This window comes from Lonchura striata, chromosome 1 (genome assembly GCF_050655825.1).
Source record: "Lonchura striata isolate lonStrDom1 chromosome 1, ASM5065582v1, whole genome shotgun sequence".
In the NCBI taxonomy this organism is placed as follows: domain Eukaryota; kingdom Metazoa; phylum Chordata; class Aves; order Passeriformes; family Estrildidae; genus Lonchura; species Lonchura striata.
In genome coordinates, this window is record NC_140703.1 from 41,249,012 (window position 1) to 41,269,168 (window position 20,157).

Below are 20,157 nucleotides of genomic sequence, written 5' to 3' on the forward strand. Positions count from 1 at the left end.
GTATACACACAGCACAATTATTTCCAGCTGCAGGACTATCATCAGTCTTTATTATTAATTCCTACTCCCCTCATAATGCATAATCCCCCTCAGAATCATAAAACATACTCAAAAAAATTTTGAAAGACGATGCTTTGTAAAAAAAATTTAGAAGTTTAACTGTTAGCCCCTAGAAAATAGATTCTAGTTTTCAGTTGCAATACTATTCCAAAGGTAGCCATAAAACAACAGGGAAACTGTTTATAAAGCAGATAGGCTTTGTCTACACCTACCTACCTCACTGTTACCAGGAAGTTCAGGTGTTGCTTACAAAAACACAAGATTGAACAATTCTGATTGCTAGGAACTGCCAAATAATGACTTCCTTGAAATACTGAATGTTAACTCTGCTGAGAGCAGAGGTGTAGAATGTCAATCTGATTTCTTTTTAAGAACTCACAGTCACACTGCAGTTTTACAAAAACAAATTACCTGCTTATTTTCCTAGATGCATGCAAGGAGCACAGTAGAAAATTAAACATCAATAAAGCATCAATACTGAAAGCACTTCCCTGACAAAAAAATCACAGAGCACTTCAGATTTTCCAGTACTAGTAAAGGAAGTTCAGGAATTAATGAAACAAAACCTACCAAAAGGTAAGATTTGAGATTCCTTAATTAGCATATTGTGTTGGTGTATTGCCAAGTCCTCAAATTGTGGGTCAGCTTACACTCCAGGAGGTTAAAATACAAAAACTTTGAGGGACAACATCAGAGATATAATCTGTAAATTCTGTGGAAAAACAATGCCAACAAAAAACCTCAAATGAAGCTGCAGTCCCTACAGACCCTTCTCCAGAACCTGCAAGGGAGGGAGCTACTGGGAGAAATGACCCAGCAGAGCTATGTGTAATGCCTCAGTTTAAGAAAGGGATGCTCCTGCAGGTGTGCAGAACAGCTGCCTGCATGCCTGTGGAAGACTTCATTCAACCACAGCCATCTGACTGCTCTAAAGTTATTTTTTCCAAGAAAATTACATTACCTCAGGAACACAAATGATAGTCACTTTGCACGTGTGATTTTCCATGAGGGCATGGAAACTGGCATTCCATTTAAGTCTCCCCATCCAGTAAGACTCTATGCTCACTTTGGCACAGCAACCAGATCTCACAATATTGCGAGACCAAATGTATTTTTTTGTTGTTGCCATGACAACCATGCTGCTAGGCTGGACCTAAAGCAGCAGCTGGTTTCTCCACTGCCAGGCCCTGAAAAGGACAGCCCTTAACTTCTTCCCATCTTCTAAGCATGTTGCCTATATACTAAGATTTTAGTAGCTTTATTTTAAAATACTTAAAAATTACACCCATTTTTCTGCTTCCCAAGAATCATTTCTATCATAAGGCAGGCAGCAGAAATAACACAAACACATATTCCTCCAGTAGCTCACATGACCCCAAGCATGCTGAAAATCTCATTTCCAAGTAAAGGCGGGTATGAGCTGCTGGCATTAGTATGCTATGCATAGCTTAGTGAAAGGGTGGCAAATACAGCTAAAGCTAAGGAAAGCTTCTACAGGATACCAGTCATGCCAAACAAAAATCTGAAACATTCTGCTCTACATTTACTCTCTTAAAAAATAAGGTAAGTTTTCAAATTAAGAAATTGAAAATAATACTAAGAAACAGCATCTGGGAGAATGAACTCAATTGAGCATAACATAGGCACGGAAAAGGGCGAGAATTTTATATAAATACATCTGAGTTCTGCCACTGTCACCTCCTAGGCAGGGAAGTTAACTACTCCATTTTGAAAATGTTATGTTCCTATCCAATGTAACACTTGGCCAAAATTTCAAATGCAACTGAGATGACAGGAGAACAGATAAAAAAAAAAAAAAACAACAAAAACCTTCACATTTTAGCTTTTTTTGCAGTCATTCATATTTTATATCATCCTAAGTGTTAACATGGACACAGAGAAGTAAACAAAGTGTACTATGGTATCTTGGTATCACTTGTTTGATAAAAACACAAGTTTATGACAATTCTATTATTACCATTAAAGGATACACATGCAGACTGAAAAAAAACTTAACAAAGATTAATTAAGTTTCTAACTAGCTTTTAAGAGGGAGTCCAGTTTGCTACAGAAAGTATGGTTCTTTTCAGCTCACACTGCTTACCATACTCAGCTCTTCCTCACCTTAGACTGATGTCAGTATTAATCAAAGTTGTGTAAGTTAAAAACCATCATCACTACAAATACAGAGCATTTTGGAAAGCAATTTAAATGATCAGCAGTATTTATTGCAAATCAGTTTCTCTCTTTTACCATTTACACGTGGATAGTAAAAGTAAACACACACTAAGAAAAAAAACATTATTGAGACACAAACTGGTTTAATTAAAACACTAAAGGAAAACAATATGCAGGGATAAAAACTCCAGAGTCATAGCACTTATTATTATGAAGTTGTTGCTGATCTTGGAAAAGCATTTGAGAATCCATGACCAAACATTCAGCCTTAAATTCTGAGGGAAAGGGAGGGAATGGCCACAACCTACCAAGTCCTTCCACACTACTTGATATATTTTTCCATGAACTTTTTGTGAAACTCTGATCGCAGAGTATCATTGACGAATCTTTTGTCCTTTTTTGTTTCGTCTATCCCCTTGGCACAGTTCTTGAAGACAACATCGTCATCCCACCTGAAAACAGAAGTTTTTAATTGCAGTAAGCTTGTAAGAAAATTAGGTGCAATATGTAAAAACATACAAATGGGTTTGACCGTCTTATAGAACAACTAGTCATTAGGATTAGATTTTAGCTTGGGGTAGAAAAATAGATAATCTTTTCTGAAAGACTATCTCCTACATACTTGCAACAAGATCTGAGGAAGGAAACAGAAACCAGCTACAGTGATAACATTTTCTGACTCTGAACAGCAAGACTCAGCAAAGGGATGGGTGTCACTGAACAGACTGCACAGTACCTCCTTTTAACTTTGAAGTTTGCCTGAGGCTGTGCTGGCCCAGTGAGGTTCAGCAGTGGGTTACCACTCAGGATGTTCTCCATACGAATTCTTTCTTCTTCAGCCTTTTGCTCTTGTTCCTGAGGACCAGAAATGGATATATTATTTTCCTAGGCCACTTTTCTCCTCTAGTTGGTTGAGATACACATTATTTATCTTTGAACACTCAGCAGATGAAGCTTTAATTCTTAGCTCAGATTTTTCAGTGTTTAGCACTTGCATATGAGGAGATTAAGGATAGGAGCAGAGATACTCTTCAGAGCTTAACTTTGCTAATAAATTGTCAAACTAGCAACACTCCTATTGGCTCTACTTAGCTCTGAGGCACCATCAAATATTCAGGTAAATTCTAGCTTTACCATATACATATTTATTACATTAAAAGGTTTTCTTTATCCTCATGAGAAAAGACAGCACACCATACTATATTCACTAGGTAGAATAAACCATACAGCACGTTGAAACTTCTGTTTTCAGCAGCTGTTTGAATTTTACTACTACAACTTCCCAAGGGACTAATTAAAAAGAATACTGAGAGCCCCACAGTGAAATGAACAGAGGATGTCATAAGACTATTTAAGAGTTTCAATATTAAGAAGCAGACAAATTTTCTTGTCCTTGTACTCTTAAACGCATATAACTCAGGCCTAAGGGAAGCAATGCACTACAAGTAACACAAAAGTAATTTCACTGCCTACACTCACTTCTAAGCTCTATTAGCACATCTAGTGACTTAAATGTTTACAGACTTCAAAATTAATGTTTACTATTAATTTTACATATTTTTCCACAAGCTTTCACTATATTGCAGGGAGTGTTCTTTGATGAAAGAACTAGTAGGGAAAGAAAGTAATTCTTTAAATTAGGATGACTAAGTAGGTTTCCTACTCTGAAGTATGGTCTGAAGATACTGGTTAAAAAATGAAACCTCATTAGCACTTCAGAAGAATCAAACTATGGCTTTTAAAAATTATATACACTAAAAACAAAGAGATTATGAGGTCAAGGTTTTCCCCAAGCTGGGAAAAAAAACCCCAAAAACTGCAGAAAATTAATTGCTGAGGACTTCTATAGGATCCTAAGAGAGGAAACAATTTCCTTGTTGCTGGAGTTAACAAGGTTTAAATGCTAAACTTGATGCTGATGCTAGCCAGAGTTCCCTAGCTTCTAACATTTAACCAATACTAAGTTATTTATTATTCTCTACAACTTACAGTGTTTTTCCATTAAAATGGTCAGGCATGTGAAATTTTGGAGGGGTGCCCTATCCCTGGAAGTGTTTAGGGCCAGGCTGGATGGAGCTCTGAGCAATCTGGTCTAGTGGAAGGTATCCATGCCCACAGCAAAGGGGTTGAAAGTAGATGACTTTTAAGGTCCCTTCCAACTCAAACCACCCTGTGATTCTATGAAATTTTGTTTTAAAGTACCTCTGCTTTCTTAAGAACATGGATTTAATGTATACACGAATAGCAGATGATGCAGGATCACTGGTAAAGATTTTACTTTTCAAAATCTACTCAAGTTTTAGTTATGAAAAAACACCTACCATTACACTGCTTCTCACAAATAAAATGTAGAACCAGCTGCAACTAACTGCCAGTGGGACAGAAACGCTCCCCAGAAGGGCACATTGCTCAAAAACAACACACAGCTTCAGGACAAGCCCTGTAATGCCCTTATTAAAATATAAGCCTCAAAAAAACTTGCTCTTTCCTGCTACTGTATCCATGGAGCTTTAACACAAGCCACAACAATTAGAAGTTATTAACACTAATCAGCTGAGGTTTTGAATTTTCAAACAGCTCTAAATCTAACATTTGCAGTCCAGCTTCTGTTATTATCACCCTAGTAAGTATGAAAACATGGAGAACAAAAATTTCCTCCCATATTAGAAATATAAACTCAAATTATACTTTTCTCTGTGGATCAGAGACAAGAAATGCATGCAGCTGCTTATGCACAGAATGCTAACCTTTGATTTAGCATCTTCCTTCCACATAACATGGAATAGCCAAGAGCCAAGAAATCCCATTTACTGCAGTCTGTTGCCATGTGCTCCCACCAGAAGTCCAGCAGGCTCGGAGTGCTGTATAGCACATGCATGCAAAGCTGCTTTGAAAGCAAAATCTAGGATACTGGATCAAGCAAAAACCCAGTACTGATGTTCAGGTGCCTCCCAGGAGGTGATCAGATACTGCTTATGACCATTAGCAACTTTACAGATGGATGCAAACATGTGAGGCTTTCTCTGTGTTGTCCAAAATGAGGTGGGCTCTGCACCACTGTGCATCTCCAATCTCCAGTGCTCCACTAAAAGTGAGGCTTTGAAAATATAACAGGCCAGGGAAAAACACTGAGAGCAAAGGAAAAGGCTACAAACCAGAAATTCCTAATCAAGAGAAGGCAGCACTACTAAATCATTGTAAGAAATTAATAGTCCTCTATTGAAAAATGGTTCTGTGCAGACAACTTCTTCCAAGTTTATACATGCAAACAGATGCAGCAGTTTTTCATTTTAGAGCTGGACTCCAGCCAGGTGAGCTTTTCTGAAGGTGGCACAAAGACCATGGCACAGTCTTGTCCTCTAAGACATTAACTTCAGCCATGATCCAAAGTCACTGAAGCTGTGCACCATGCATTACCTCATCTGAGGCAGACATTACTATTCTGGTTTGGGTTTTTATGATGCATGAAAATGCATTCACCACCACTGACATACAGAGAAGCACTTCACATATGAATTTTTTAGTGGTCAAAAATCGACTGGAGTCAGGCAGCACCTCTTCAGGAAGAATTAGAGTTCCTCTTCCCTCCCTTTCCCCATTTCAGGTTTAATCTCATCAATTCCTACAAAGCTAATGATTCCAGCACTCTCCACCATGCATGAAGAGAAGCAAAAAGCACTCAATCATTTGAATGGCAAATATTTAGATACACTAGAGAAAGACAAAGCCAATATTAAGAATAATAAAAAATATGCATACAGTACTCCCATGTAGTTCCTACACACAGATGCACATTCTAATCTTCTACATTAAGATTTTTTAAAGGCCTGTTACACGTCATCCTAACCTTTATCTGCTTTGACATAACCCACATAATATCCTTCAGTCTCAATCAGCCTGACATAGTTTGATTTCCGATAACAAAGAAAAGCATTAAGTGATAAAATGTTGTGATAGAAAAAAAAAATCAAAGCTGAAATAACACTTTTAAGAAGTGTTATACTGCAAGCACTAGTGTAAGACTGAAAGAAGGATTTAGCTCTGGGTTAAGACACCAAGAGCTGGACATGGTCCCACAGGCACCTGAGCTCACATCTTGGCAGAGACCTAGAGGATACAACAGGGAGCCAAGACAGCTTTTAGTGCTCGCACTAAATTGGTGTTCACACGGAATTATGACACAGGAGACCAACCACACTCCAGGCTCTGCTGACTGCATCTCCACTGCACCACCATGCAGGTTACGAGCCACAACTTGTACATTGTCCCCAAAAACTAGGCTTTTCAGGCTCAACTGAATTCTGTCTACAGCTGATTATTGCTAGCAAAAAAATTGCATAGACTTAAGTCAACTACACTTGCAGAGGACTGGCAAGTGGCATGTAAGTGGTAGAGGCAACCTTGGGAATTTCTTTGTTTGGCATATTTGTCTCTGACAGCATAGGAAAGAAAAACATCGTTACCATGTTTATTTTGAGCATAGTTCCTACCCTTAGCACACAGCAAGATTACTTTTGCAGAAAGTGCTGAAATTCCCCAAATGACTCCACTGTATTAGTTATCCTTCTCAGTTTTTATAGATGCTGAGCAGCTGAAAGAAAACCTGAAATACCCACATTTTATCTAAGGCTGAAAAAAAGTTTAAAAATATATAAATTGCATAACTGATTTAAATGCTAATTTTTGAATAACAAACTGGCAGCACTGCCTTTAGCAGCAGGGAAAGAAATTCAAGAATGTACAGATACACCCCAGTTATCTGACCCTGTGCAAGTTACTAACTCTGTGCAACACAGAGATTCAAATGATTTATTGAAACTTCAAAAACACCAAGTAATCACAATGGCAGTGTCCACATGCAGCTTTGTTGTGATTTTGTCCACAAGGAAAGAGATATCATCATGAGTTCCTGGCAAGGTTTAAGTGCTCCTGGCATGTCTTAAACATTGAATGAATAAACATACTCTGCCATCTGCTTTTGCCTCTTTACTGAAATTTTCTTAATCACTGATTTGATGTAGTTTTAGTCAGACCTGCAAGATTTACGTGAAAAAGTTAATATCTATCAAGACTCATTTTCTGATGTTTTATTTGAAAGCCTGTGACATGGCTAAAACAAGGGCCAGAGCTAAGATTTACTCTGACCACTGGTAAAGTAAAACATTCAGTTCCAGAGAAACTTGGTGAAATAAAACTGTTAAGAAAATAAATTGAAAACTTTAGGTCTGCTCTCGGCTAAGCAAAAAACAACTGGATATTAAAACAGGTTTTCCAGAACTGCACACATACATTCAGCTGCTCACTGGTTTGAAGTTTCTTTTCAATTATTTCAACTTAGTTTCTAAGGAAGCACTTGAAAACTGAAAAACAAGAACACTGTAAAGCTTAATTTAGAATATTGACATGTTTCCTGAAACCTATCCATGGATGGTTAACACAGACACTGATTTAGTGTTTGTACAGTTTTATAGAGACCTAGAATAATTCCACAGAAAGGACTTTCAAAACCAGAATTTCCTGGTGAGTTTAGTGTCTACTAGAAACAATCTGAGATTACAATTGCAGAGGAAATGTCAGGAGGACTCCCACGGTCAAACAATTTTTTAAAAACATCCATAGTATTTATTGAATGATTCTACATAACTTCAGGGAACTAAGCATTTTGAGACATTAACAAGCTTTCAGAGGAACTGTTTATTTGACTGACAAACTATTAGAACCTCTTAATATTAATATTGTCAAAATTAGATTTAGAGGATTTCTATGGAGATTTGTGTTACGCATAAGGGAAGTTAACAGAGAAGAGGATGCCCTGTAAAAAGCAGACTTTTATATTTTGTTTTTAACTACTGTTCCAGCACAGATGCATTTGGAAAGAAGCTCTTCTCCTTTAATGGCAGCTTAAATAATGGACACCGAAGTGATGAGTGAAGACTATTAACAAAAATACAGTTTACTCTAAATGAAGTCTCAGAAGTAATTGGACTAGCATTTTAATAAACCAAAATAACTGAAGTACCAGGGAAAAATCTACATTTGGCACAGGTTTGGGATATATTACCGTAGTTTACCCACCTAATCTTATTAAGACCATAGAATTTTCCAAGAAGATGACAAGAAGAGACACAATATTCAGCCTGTATAACAATGGGGTTAGAGAATGGTGATCAGTGTGAAGGGAGGTATTCACTCCACAGTTTCTCTTTGCCTGGCCACTGGCTTACCCACGTTGTCTATGGACAGCAGCATTTCAGCAGGTAAAGCAATCCTGTACGTGAATTTGGATTGACAGCAATTGCACAGTTAAGATTTTCCATTAGATGCTATCCTGAAGTCATCTGAATTATTAATACAAGTTTGCTTACAAAATTAGGTCTGAATTATGGCTTGCAGTACATAGTAACATGAAATAACATGCATCTTAAGAGAAAATTATTTTATATAAAATAACTCTAAAATGCTTAGCCAGTAACACCTTATTCCAAAATCATGCAAAATAAGGCATAATCTAAACAAATTGCACACTAAAGCCAACAAACAGAAGACTTCTTTCCAAAGATGAACCTAAATCCTAAAGACTATTTCCAAAGCTGTGCCCCACCCTGGCTTTTACTTTTTCCATCAAAATAGTCTTAGTTTCCTATTCCCCAAAAAATGATAAAATAAAATTTCAGGTACCTGTAGAGCACCCTCTATTTATTGAAGATGCCAATTTTAAAGAGACCCTACCTGCCACCAACCAGTGAAAGGATGAACACTGTAGGTCTAGATTCCGAGTGTGCAATAATGGGCACTACTGCAAATAAATAACACGATTTTATTCAGTATGCATGCAGCACTGGACATTACAAGCCCTGCTGCTGCTGCCTAAGGAGAACATCCATGAAGGTAACACATTATACCTGTAAGAGACAGGAAAATAAAACAAGCGCTATCCCCAAATACTTCGTGGCTTTTAGCACCCTCTAGTGACAAAATCAGAATTTCACAGAGATTATGATTTTCCTGCTTTCCACACATGATAAAAGAAGCAAGCACTTGGTCATCTGAGCTAATTTACTAACCACTATCTTCCTAATCCAAACTTTCTACACTGAAATGTGACAGGTTATGCAGTTTAATCTTGATGTGTAACTTCAGCTATCAGGCAAAGTGGAAAATCCACACAGACCTACAATTTCATTTTAAGCACTGTGCAAGGACAACTGAATTCAAAATCTTTCCTACAGGTGGCTACACTTAATTTGTAGTTTAGTACATTTCACATAGGAATACTGTTGAACTGCTGACAGTGTTTTTAAGAAATTTTCACCATGTTGTTACTACAATTTCATTGTTTCACGATGTGCCTCAAATACATAGATAAAGACACAAGAGATACTTTCAGACATCCTTTAATGCAGAAGACCTCTGACAGGCCAGATGGGCAATCAAGTGGCAAGTCTTGTACAGCACAATTTCTGCAATGAAGCAGCATGGTACAGCTTTCAGCCTTGCATACTATTTAAGTGCAAAACTGCAGAGCTCACTTGTTTTAACAGGCCTTGTTGATTCTAAAGGTAAATTTTTATATTGTTAGGCAAGAACAGGCTTGCAACTACAATGCTGGCAACAGCAGTTAAAACATTATCCTCTCTTAGCTGTTCCTAGTGTCTGCGTCGGCTGGAAGCTCAGCCCTGTTCACTGCCAGCTAAGCATTCATGAAAAACATTAAACTACGTATGTGTATGTTAAGCTACAGGAAAGATTACAAGTAGTTCAGAGGCACTAAAACGTTACATTGTCAAAGCAGCCTTTGATTAGTCTCCTGATCATCATCTAATGTAATTATTTAGCATGTTCCAAAAAAATACCTCAGATAAGTTTATACCCAGGTGACAGGTGGCTTGGTTTTCAGACAGACTTTTTGATGGTTTGGCGTATTTGTTTTGTTTTACACTAATGGAGAGTATACTTATAAAAATATACAAAACTATTCCAGGTGAAGGCACCAAAGTTTCACAAAAGCACGGAAATTATTTAAGCCCTACTCAAAAAGAGAAAGCACTTAGTAAAAGCAGATGAGGGAATGTTGCACATATCCACTAGTTCTGTTGCACCACCAGAGGAGAGTGTTTCAGCAGTGCAGATGAAATACCTGGACCCTAAATTCTGTTGCAACACAATGTTAGAACCAGTACCCAATATGAACCTAAAACCTTGTAAGTTTGACAACACAAACCACTCCCAGAAGCTAGTCCCAACTCCCAGTACCTAGAAGTCAAATCAATAGCTAGGAATTTTGCTGATGCACTCCATCCCAACAATCCCTCTTACACCAAGGATGTAATAGCACCACCAGCATAGTATTTAATCTCACTCACAGGAAAACATCTGTAACTATTTGAAAGGGGACTTTCTTCCCCTTTCAAGGGCAGAACATGGTGTTTCTGTCTGTAGAGAGAGAGAGATTACAGAGAGGTATGGAAGCTACATGTGAATTGAGTTTCCCAGTTCTGGAAAAACTGCTGTATTATTATTTGGTTTTGCAGAAAACTTTCAAATGAATTTGCCTGTGTATAAGCATATCAAAATAGTTCTGGTCTTACAGTTCAAATAGGTGTTTCTTGCAGCACCAAAGCTGCAAAAGCACAACTACTGTATAAAACCTGCAGCCATAAGAAGCAGCACCAAAAAGCACACATCTTTATTTCATAAATAAAAAAAGTATTTCTTCTTTCCTAAAATCTAGTTAACAAACTAAATTACCCCACACTGCATGCAGCTCACTAATGCCACTATATCCTTTGGTATGACAGCTGAGTGCAGAGGACTTACACATGAAATCAAGATTATCTTGACTCACTGGCTCTACAAAGTGTAGGAAAAGGGAATAAAATGTTTCAATGAGTAAAATATTCAGTATGACTTATATAGAAAAAAATTCTTAATAATGATTAGACAGAAGAACAAATCCATCGTATCTGAGAGGTTTGAACAGCATTTTGTTTACCAGTTCTCACTCATTCCAAGTATGTAAGACACACCAGTTTTAATAGACATCAGTTCACAAAAAAAACAGTTGCTTTTTAATGCGTGAGGTTTTACCTTTCGAGCTTGTTCTTCAGCTCGTTCTTTCTTGATTTTTTCCAGTTCAGCCAGAAGAGCTGCAGTGTCATCATCATCACTGTCTTCCAAGTCCTCATCTTCATCATCTTCCTAACAGTAACAAATGGAAGGCAAGAATCAGCCCATTCATTTAATTTAATAAAAAATGGCCCTGGGCTGCCCAACTAAGGCTACAACTGGATGGCTAATTTCTGAAGTACTGCTGACTGATTTTTTAAGTACTTGGGTAGCAACAAATACAATACAAAGAGGGATTTTGCTCTTTTATAGTAAAGTCAAGAGAAACCCATATTTGTGCTTTTGGGATGACTGCAATTAAAAATGCTACATAACCGACAGACTCAAGAGAATGGCTGTCTCCAGTCATTCTCTAATCACTGTGATACAAGTCATTCTGTGTACCTGATTAACCTGTCCAGTACTGCTGGGACCAAATACCATAGGATTAAAAACCTCAGAGCTTATTGTCAGACCTTTGACTTAACTCCTAGATGTCAGCAGTAAGAAGCATTTGTTGCTCATGCAGACAGTCATTTGCAGGTATCTCAACAGTTCTACCCTTATTAAGCAAGTGGCAATTCCCCGTAAGTGGTATTTTCAGTTCCGAGATTTTTTGTGCTTTCCAAGAATACCATTACAGCATGGGCCAGAATCCTCTGAACCACTCTGGACTTTCACCACAGTAGAGAAGCTGTAAAAGGAAAATACACTGGAACCTGTCTGAGATCTTTAGGCAACCTAGAAGTACATATAGCATTAATAGCAAATCCTTAAGGCAGGGTAATGAAAGGAAAGAAGACAGAAAACAAGACACATACATCAGTAAGAGGATCATCTGCATCAAGATTTGCCGCAGGAATCTGGTCTAGCCGAGGCTTCTTAGACACAGAAGATGATGTTGTATGTTCTATGATGTAAGAGTAAAAACAGAGTGTCTAAGTCACTTAATTTAACAGCATCTAATGTCAGAAAGCAAAACTCTTCATAATTTGTATTGAATTAGAGTGAGAGAAACAAGCTTATGCTTTACTTTCCCCTCACTTCTCAATCTTAATGTCCAGGTTAATTCCTCCCCCTAGGAAGCCCCAAGAGCAGCAATAACATCCCAACCTTACAATTTGGCCTCCAGAAGTTTTTTGAAGTCATTATTATTTCAATCAGAAAAAAACCCCATAAAAACAGATGTGGAGAAATATTCTTATTACATATATCCAGATGGAGGGTTCCCATTTAGGATGATCCCAAAGCATTACTGTTGGCTAGTTTGGTCCAAAACACGTCTACTTTCTTCTGTGAATTTGAAAGCCATGCAATAGCTTCACACCTAAACCTAAAGTACAAGAGGTTGTACTTAAATACTAAAAATGAGTATTTCTCAAAAAGCTCTTTGATTTTATTATTACTTCACCATATCTGAAAAGAGTAGCATACTTTTAAACAGATTTATTGTTACACTGGTGCTATAACAGCAGAAGATGAGTCATTACTCTTTCTCCTTCCTGTCTTGCTCGTCCAAGTACAAAAAAAAGCCCTTTATTAGCTGTGCACACTTGTTGCCAATTTATTACAATTCTATTGTATCAGTTGGGCATGTTTTTCTACTGGCTGGCCTAGATTTCTGCTAGCATGAAGTCAGCGTGAAAGACAGTGGACATTCCTTTGCAGGTCAACAGCTCTGAACTATCAGGCCAATACCTTAAATTCTACTCTCATGACATGCTGTCTGCAACTGCAAACTTCTTACAACACCAAATTTCATGCAGGAGCAATGTTTCACAAAGGCATTAAGATTTTTGTTTCTTGGTTTTTACCTCTGGTTGGTCTGTCTCTGTTCTTTTCTCTGGCAGCAACTCGCTCTCTCTCCTCCAGCTCCCTTCTGAAATCACGGTTACGCACCTCTTCAGGAGCATCCTGAGTGGTCTGTCTGAAACAACAAACAGGGAAAAAGCCTGAACTTTGACAGTCTGCAGCTGGGGACAATTTTTTCATGGAGGCCAGTAAATCCTGGGCTGAACAGGTAAGGATATGGAACCAGAAATGGGTTCCATGCAAACGTATGCTTATTCACTCTTCAGCAGAGCCCTCCTGTGTACATATGCATTACACACACAGACCTGCCACGCCACACACTCCTGCTCCTTCTGGTGGCTCCTGAATGAATGGAAAGACCCTACTCAAATTCCTAAAAAACAGGATGGTAATATCTGTCTGTATTTCACTATGTTGAAATATTCTATTCTCCAGCAGTCCAATCCCAGTGTCCTAGTAGACATCCACAAACATCATGGTCACCTTCCTTCATTGCTTCACTACCCAAATCTGCTGCTGCAAATCCAATCTCTAAGACTTACAGAAAAGACCAAGACCAATAATAAAAAAGTTGGGAGAACAGGCAAAACACTTCATAAATACATGCCACCCCTCTTTTATGTAACAACACACCAGCAAAAAGCGATGAACTACATATATCTGAGCCAGATTAAATTCCACCTAGAGGCTGCTGAAATTTTTGTGGATGTCTTGAAAAGAACTAGTGAATAAAACAAGCAGCAATTGCTTTCACCTCTCTGTCAACTCAGTGCTGGAAGTAAGAGTGCCTGGAAGAAACCCAGACGTGAGCCATTATAAACACATTGTTTGCACAGCCTGTCTTTATGATGAAGCATTTAATTTGCTTTTGTAATTAAAAAACTGAATTTGGAATCATTGTTAGAGCTGCAAAATCTCCCCAAAGCCTGTGCCATGCAAACAAACATGAGTAGGATTGAAACACTGGAGTTGTCCTGCAGTGATGCAGTCCTGGCAATTTAACAAAGACAACATTTTGTTAGGTATTTGGGAGGAAGAACAGAAGACAATTGATGCTCCCTCTCACACAAAAGGATGGATTTAAAGCATTCATTGTATATTCCCATACATACCTATCCTTGCAGACTTCTTCCAAAGCAACAGACTGGTGTTCCAAACCCCACATGTTTTAAAAACAATCCACCAGGAATTTTCCTCATACCAGCAAAACACATTTGACAAAACTTTCCGTGTTCTTTGTTTTGGTACTCTCCAAAACACTCAGCTGCCTTATGAAAATATATTCTTTAAAACCAAAGGGGCAGGAGGGAACAGGTGACAGGGTAAATATCTACACAAAAGAGTGCAAAAGTAAAACCTTGACAGTAATTCCACTGAGAAGAGTAATACCAGTTAGATAAAATGAGCATTTTTAGACTGACACATTTAATTTAAATTCTATCATACTGACTCCAAGTTTTATTTACTCTTTCAAAAAGCTAAAAAATTATTATTAATTTCAAACATAGGAAAATATTCCAAAGATCACATTATCTTGCTCTTTGGTTAAAGAAATTTCTTCTCCCAGGACCTGCATAAACCACTTGCAGCTTAACATCAGCTCTTCCAGCACATCCCACTACCTGAGTGCTATTCCATGGCTCCCCTGCCTCCTCTCAATGCCCTTACACAGTGGTCCTTTGCCAAATACATAATGTGGTTTTCCTGCTTTTAAGATGTGCTCAACTTCACCTCTCTTACTCCAATGTGCTCTGCAAGTGACAGTACTCCTTGTGGCTCAGCCACAATGTCAACTCACTTTCCAACTCACTGCCCAAGAAGTTCATTTTCTGATAATGAGTGAACATAAACAGCAACAAATTATCACTAAAATTAAACCTCCCCAAATCACCTACAATGCATTTGAGCTCGTAGCTCTGCTTTTGAGACTTTCAGCCCACTTGTTCAGCACTCCTGCACAATCTGTGGACCTTGCTCAGTGTCAAGCACATCAACATGTTTTGAGGAAATTTTAGAGTACCACTCAAAACAAAACAGTCATTCCCAGCCTGTTTTGCCTGACACTCAAAAAATGATACTAACCTGTATTTGATTTTTGTATGAGAAGGAAGATCTCTGCTAGAATATTGTTTGGATAGCTGGCTTAAGTCTCCTTCACCTTTTCCTCTTCCTCCTCTTGCAGGTTCAAACGTTGGCCTTGCTGCTGTCGTCATTTTCACTCCTACAGAATCAAGGGATAAAACAAGCTGTTACTACAATTCACAGTGTAAGGCACTTATTAGGAGCTACTTTGCTCCTGGAACTGAAGAAGCAGTGACAAGTCCCACTACAGCATACCAGCTGTCACCCAGCACATGATCCTCAAAATTTAAGTAGCATTTTATGGACAGATTCTATTCAGGTGTCACAACAGAGTCTCTTCCGATATGCTTGGAAAATGATGCATGGAGTCCAACTAAAATATGAAGCTACAATTGTAAAGTAAATAACACCAGACAGAAACTGATCTTCCATCCTTAAAGCGAGCAGTACAGTCTTGTAACTAAGCTCTTTCCTTACCTGAAAAACTGCAGTCAAAAGTACCTGCCTACCGGGAAGAGCCCTTCACTACTGCCCAGACCATTGCTAGGTACCACCACCAGAAACGCCAGCTCACCGAGGCCACAGTGTGCCTAGGATGGTGCTGATCATACCCACTGATGGACACCTGGCAACATAAACAAAGTGCGAGGAAAAAAGCTTGGATAAAAGGGAGAAGCTGTCACCAGCTCTCCCCTAGAAACTGCAGGAACTCAGCATGTCCTAAAAACCAAACTGGCAGATGCCCAAATCTCTACTGTCATTCTGTGCCTAAGAGTGAAGCAGGTTGCAAGCAGCCTCAGCTGCCCTGGGAGCACACAGTGTGTTCAGCACTGCCTGATGGGACTGCAGAGCCCAAACCAAGTTTATGTTGTTAGTTTGTCACTTTGAATGAAAGCACAAAATACCCAACTTCAGCACCAAAGTGAGAATGTGTAGCTCAGAGTAACATTCCATCAGGCAGAACAGTTACAGCCACTGAACTATTACTCAAAAAACAAAATTAACAGAGGGAAACATCTTTAAAAAGAAGTGAGATGGTAACTAGCCTTGGCTTGTTAATCAAGGACAGCTGCCACTTCACAGTGATGCTGTACAAGTCAGCTAAAGCTCAGTGAAGCATTTTAGATCTGTTGGCACACATTCTGTGAGGCCCATGATCCAAGAAAGTCACTTATTCCCATAACTTATCCTGTGCTAATTATACGTAACACGAGGGATCCATGAAATCAGGCAAAGAACAAGATCTGGTGTGGCTGCAATAGTCTGGAAAGCATCCCTGCTTCTCTTAGGTTACAGAATTAATCAGGTTGGAAAAGACCTCTGAGCTGAGTTCAACCTGTGACTGAAAACAGCCTTGTCAACTAGACCAGGGCACTAAGTGCCAAAATTCAGTCTTTCCTTAAACACCTCGAGGGGTAATGGCTCCACTATCTCCTTGGGCAGGTCATTCCAATGTCCAATCACCCTTTCGGTGAAGAAATTCTTCCTAATGTCCAACCTAGAGCCCCACTGGCACAACTTCAGGTCCCTTCCTCTTGTCGTGGGAAAAGAGGCCAACCAAGTGGCTCCAACCTCCTTTCAAGCAGTTCTAGAAAGCGATAAGGTTCCCCTGAGCCTCCTCTTCTGCGAGCTGAACAGCTCCAGCAGCTCCTCGCAGGACTGAATCGGTCTGTATGCAGTCTGGCCTCCAAAGCCCAGACTCAGCCTTTAGCCTCTCAGATTTCAGAAATACTTGCAAAAGCCTCTTTAGCGCTACGAGGAGCTATCGGCCAAGAGGGAGTGACCGAGCTCGGCCTGCAGCTGGACCGCCTCGGCCTTGCCGGCCTGCGCCCTGACTGGGGGCTCCAAATCACAGCGCCAGCCCCGGCCGCAGCCCGGCCCCTCTCCGAGCCCGCCTCCCCCCGACACCCCCTGCCCCAGGGCCGCCTCCCCGCCTTCAGAGCCCTCCCGAGCCTCCCTGCGCTGCCCCGGGCACTCACAGCGCGGCCTCCTCCGCCCCGCGCGGCCCGGCCCTACACCGCCGCCATCATCCCGCCAGGCACCCACAGTGCCCCGCGGCGCGCCCAGGCACGGCGCCAGAGAGGGGCTGGCCATGGAGAGAGGGGCTGGCCATGGAGAGAGAAGGGCTGGCCGTAGAGAGAGAGGGGCTGGCCGTAGAGAGAGAGGGGCTGGCCATAGAGAGAGAGGGGCTGTGACCATAGAGAGAAAGGGGCTGGCCATAGAGAGAGAGGGGCTGTGACCATAGAGAGAAAGGGGCTGGCCATGGAGAGAGAGGGGCTGGCCGTAGAGAGAGAGGGGCTGGCCATAGAGAGAGAGGGGCTGTGACCATAGAGAGAGGGGCTGTGACCATAGAGAGAAAGGGGCTGGCCATGGAGAGAGAGGGGCTGGCCGTAGAGAGAGAGGGGCTGGCCTAGAGAGAGAGGGGCTGGCCATGGAGAGAGAGGGGCTGGCCATGGAGAGAGAGGGGCTGGCCACAGTGAGGGGCTGGCCATGGAGAGAAAGGGGCTGGCCGTAGAGAGAGAGGGGCTGGCCCTAGAGAGAGAGGGGCTGGCCGTAGAGAGAGAGGGGCTGGCCATGGAGAGAGAGGGGCTGGCCGTAGAGAGAGAGGGGCTGGCCATGGAAAGAGAGGGGCTGGCCGTAGAGAGAGAGGGGCTGGCCGTAGAGAGAGAGGGGCTGGCCATGGAGAGAGAGGGGCTGGCCGTAGAGAGAGAGGGGCTGGCCATGGAGAGAGAGGGGCTGGCCATGGAGAGAGAAGGGCTGGCCCTAGAGAGAGAGGGGCTGGCCGTAGAGAGAGAGGGGCTGGCCGTAGAGAGAGAGGGGATGGCCATAGAGAGAGAGGGGCTGTGACCATAGAGAGAAAGGGGCTGGCCATAGAGAGAGAGGGGCTGTGACCATAGAGAGAAAGGGGCTGGCCATGGAGAGAGAGGGGCTGGCCGTAGAGAGAGAGGGGCTGGCCATAGAGAGAGAGGGGCTGTGACCATAGAGAGAGGGGCTGTGACCATAGAGAGAAAGGGGCTGGCCATGGAGAGAGAGGGGCTGGCCATGGAGAGAGAGGGGCTGGCCATGGAGAGAGGGGCTGGCCGTAGAGAGAGAGGGGCTGTGACCATAGAGAGAGGGGCTGTGACCATAGAGAGAAAGGGGCTGGCCATGGAGAGAGGGGCTGGCCATGGAGAGAGAGGGGCTGGCCACGGAGAGAGAGGGGCTGGCCATGGAGAGGGGCTGGCCACGGAGAGAGAGGGGCTGGCCATGGAGAGGGGCTGGCCATGGAGAGAGGGGCTGGCCATGGAGAGAGGGGCTGGCCGTAGAGAGAGAGGGGCTGGCCCTAGAGAGAGAGGGGCTGGCCGTAGAGAGAAAGGGGCTGGCCATGGAGAGAGAGGGGCTGGCAGTAGAGAGAGAGGGGCTGGCCTAGAGAGAGAGGGGCTGGCCATGGAGAGAGAGGGGCTGGCCATGGAGAGAGAGGGGCTGGCCACAGTGAGGGGCTGGCCATGGAGAGAAAGGGGCTGGCCGTAGAGAGAGAGGGGCTGGCCCTAGAGAGAGAGGGGCTGGCCGTAGAGAGAGAGGGGCTGGCCATGGAGAGAGAGGGGCTGGCCGTAGAGAGAGAGGGGCTGGCCATGGAGAGAGAGGGGCTGGCCATGGAGAGAGAGGGGCTGGCCATAGAGAGAGAGGGGCTGGCCATGGAGAGAGAGGGGCTGGCCATAGAGAGAGAGGGGCTGGCCACGGAGAGAGAGGGGCTGGCCATAGAGAGAGAGGGGCTGGCCATAGAGAGAGAGGGGCTGGTCATAGAGAGGGTCGGTGACCATAGAGAGAAAGGGGCTGGCCATAGAGAGAGAGGGGCTGGCCACAGAGAGAGAGGGGCTGGCCGTAGAGAGAGAGGGGCTGGCCGTAGAGAGGGGCTGGCCATAGAGAGGGGCTGGCCGTAGAGAGGGGCTGTGACCATAGAGAGGGTCGGTGACCATAGAGAGAGAGGGGCTGTGACCATAGAGAGGGGCTGTGACCATAGAGAGGGTCGGTGGCCATAGAGAGAGAGGGGCTGGCCGTAGAGAGGGGCTGTGACCATAGAGAGGGTCGGTGACCATAGAGAGAGAGGGGCTGGCCATAGAGAGGGGCTGTGACCGTAGAGAGGGTTGCGGGCGGGCCCGCCATGGCGGTGCCGTTGCGGAAACGCGCGGCGGCGATGGCGGCGGCCTCGGCGGCGATGGTGGCTATTAGAACTAGATACTCTTTAAGGTCCCGTCCAGCCCAAAGCGTTCTGTGATTCTATAATCAGTGTAAAAAAGCCGAAGCACAAACGACGATCACTAAGGAATTAGATTCCCCCTCGTAAAGTGCAGCTCCTTCCTTGTGTCTGTTGCTCCTTTTAGACGCACGTTATTGCCAAGGCTCTGGAAGGCACACGGTGAAGTGAAGGGCTCTCTGCTGCAGCTGCGGATGAGCGCAGCCACGCTTTCCCGAGTGCTGACACCCCGCACGCAGCTCAGGAGCGAGCCCGCAGAGGTCCCGCAGGCATTGCCGAACGCGGAGCCGAGCAGCAAAGGCACCTTGCATCAGCGAGCCGTCAGGGAAAGCGCTGGGGAGAAGAACTGGGCCTTTAGAAAGAAACCAAACATTTCAAGCAAGTTGAGCTTCACTCTGAAGTTGAACAAATAGTGACAGTAATTACTATGTCACATCCTAAGAGCTACACCTGTCAATAACCAAGTATCCAGCATTGCGTTTTCTCATCTGCAAGTGTCCATTGTCACCCTTTGAAATGGGTTTATGATTTCTTCCACCACAGACAGTTTAGACTTAAGATCAAACCTTGCAGAGAAGTCTGGCTTCAGGGAATTGGTGTTGTTGGGCTGCAGACCACAGCAGCCTGAACTGAGTGCATCATTCTGCGATGCTGGGTGTTACTCCTAGATTACAAATCTGTGGACT

General features: G+C 42.5%; 1 protein-coding gene across 1 annotated transcript; it reads right to left on the reverse strand.

Moving 5' to 3' along the window:
* Positions 1-1,897: 1,897 nt before the first annotated feature.
* CWC15 (CWC15 spliceosome associated protein) lies at positions 1,898-17,281 on the reverse strand. The gene is made up of 7 exons (XM_077781337.2): positions 17,217-17,281; positions 15,238-15,376; positions 13,158-13,270; positions 12,165-12,253; positions 11,326-11,436; positions 2,975-3,093; positions 1,898-2,690 (listed from the first exon to the last, which is right to left on the reverse strand). The coding sequence occupies exons 2-7, from the start codon at positions 15,366-15,368 to the stop codon at positions 2,561-2,563; spliced, it is 693 nt and encodes a 230-aa protein (XP_077637463.1). The 5' UTR covers positions 15,369-15,376; positions 17,217-17,281; the 3' UTR covers positions 1,898-2,560.
* Between the last annotated feature and the right edge of the window lie 2,876 nt (positions 17,282-20,157).

Coding starts and splice junctions, on each gene's coding strand:
- CWC15 (XM_077781337.2), bottom strand. CDS start 15,368: ATGACGACAGCAGCAAGGCCAACGTTTGAACCTGCAAGAGGAGGAAGA. Junction 12,254..13,157: donor CAGAGACAGACCAACCAGAG/GTAAAAACCAAG, acceptor CTTACATCATAG/AACATACAACATCATCTTCT. Junction 2,691..2,974: donor AACTTCAAAGTTAAAAGGAG/GTACTGTGCAGT, acceptor TTCTGTTTTCAG/GTGGGATGACGATGTTGTCT.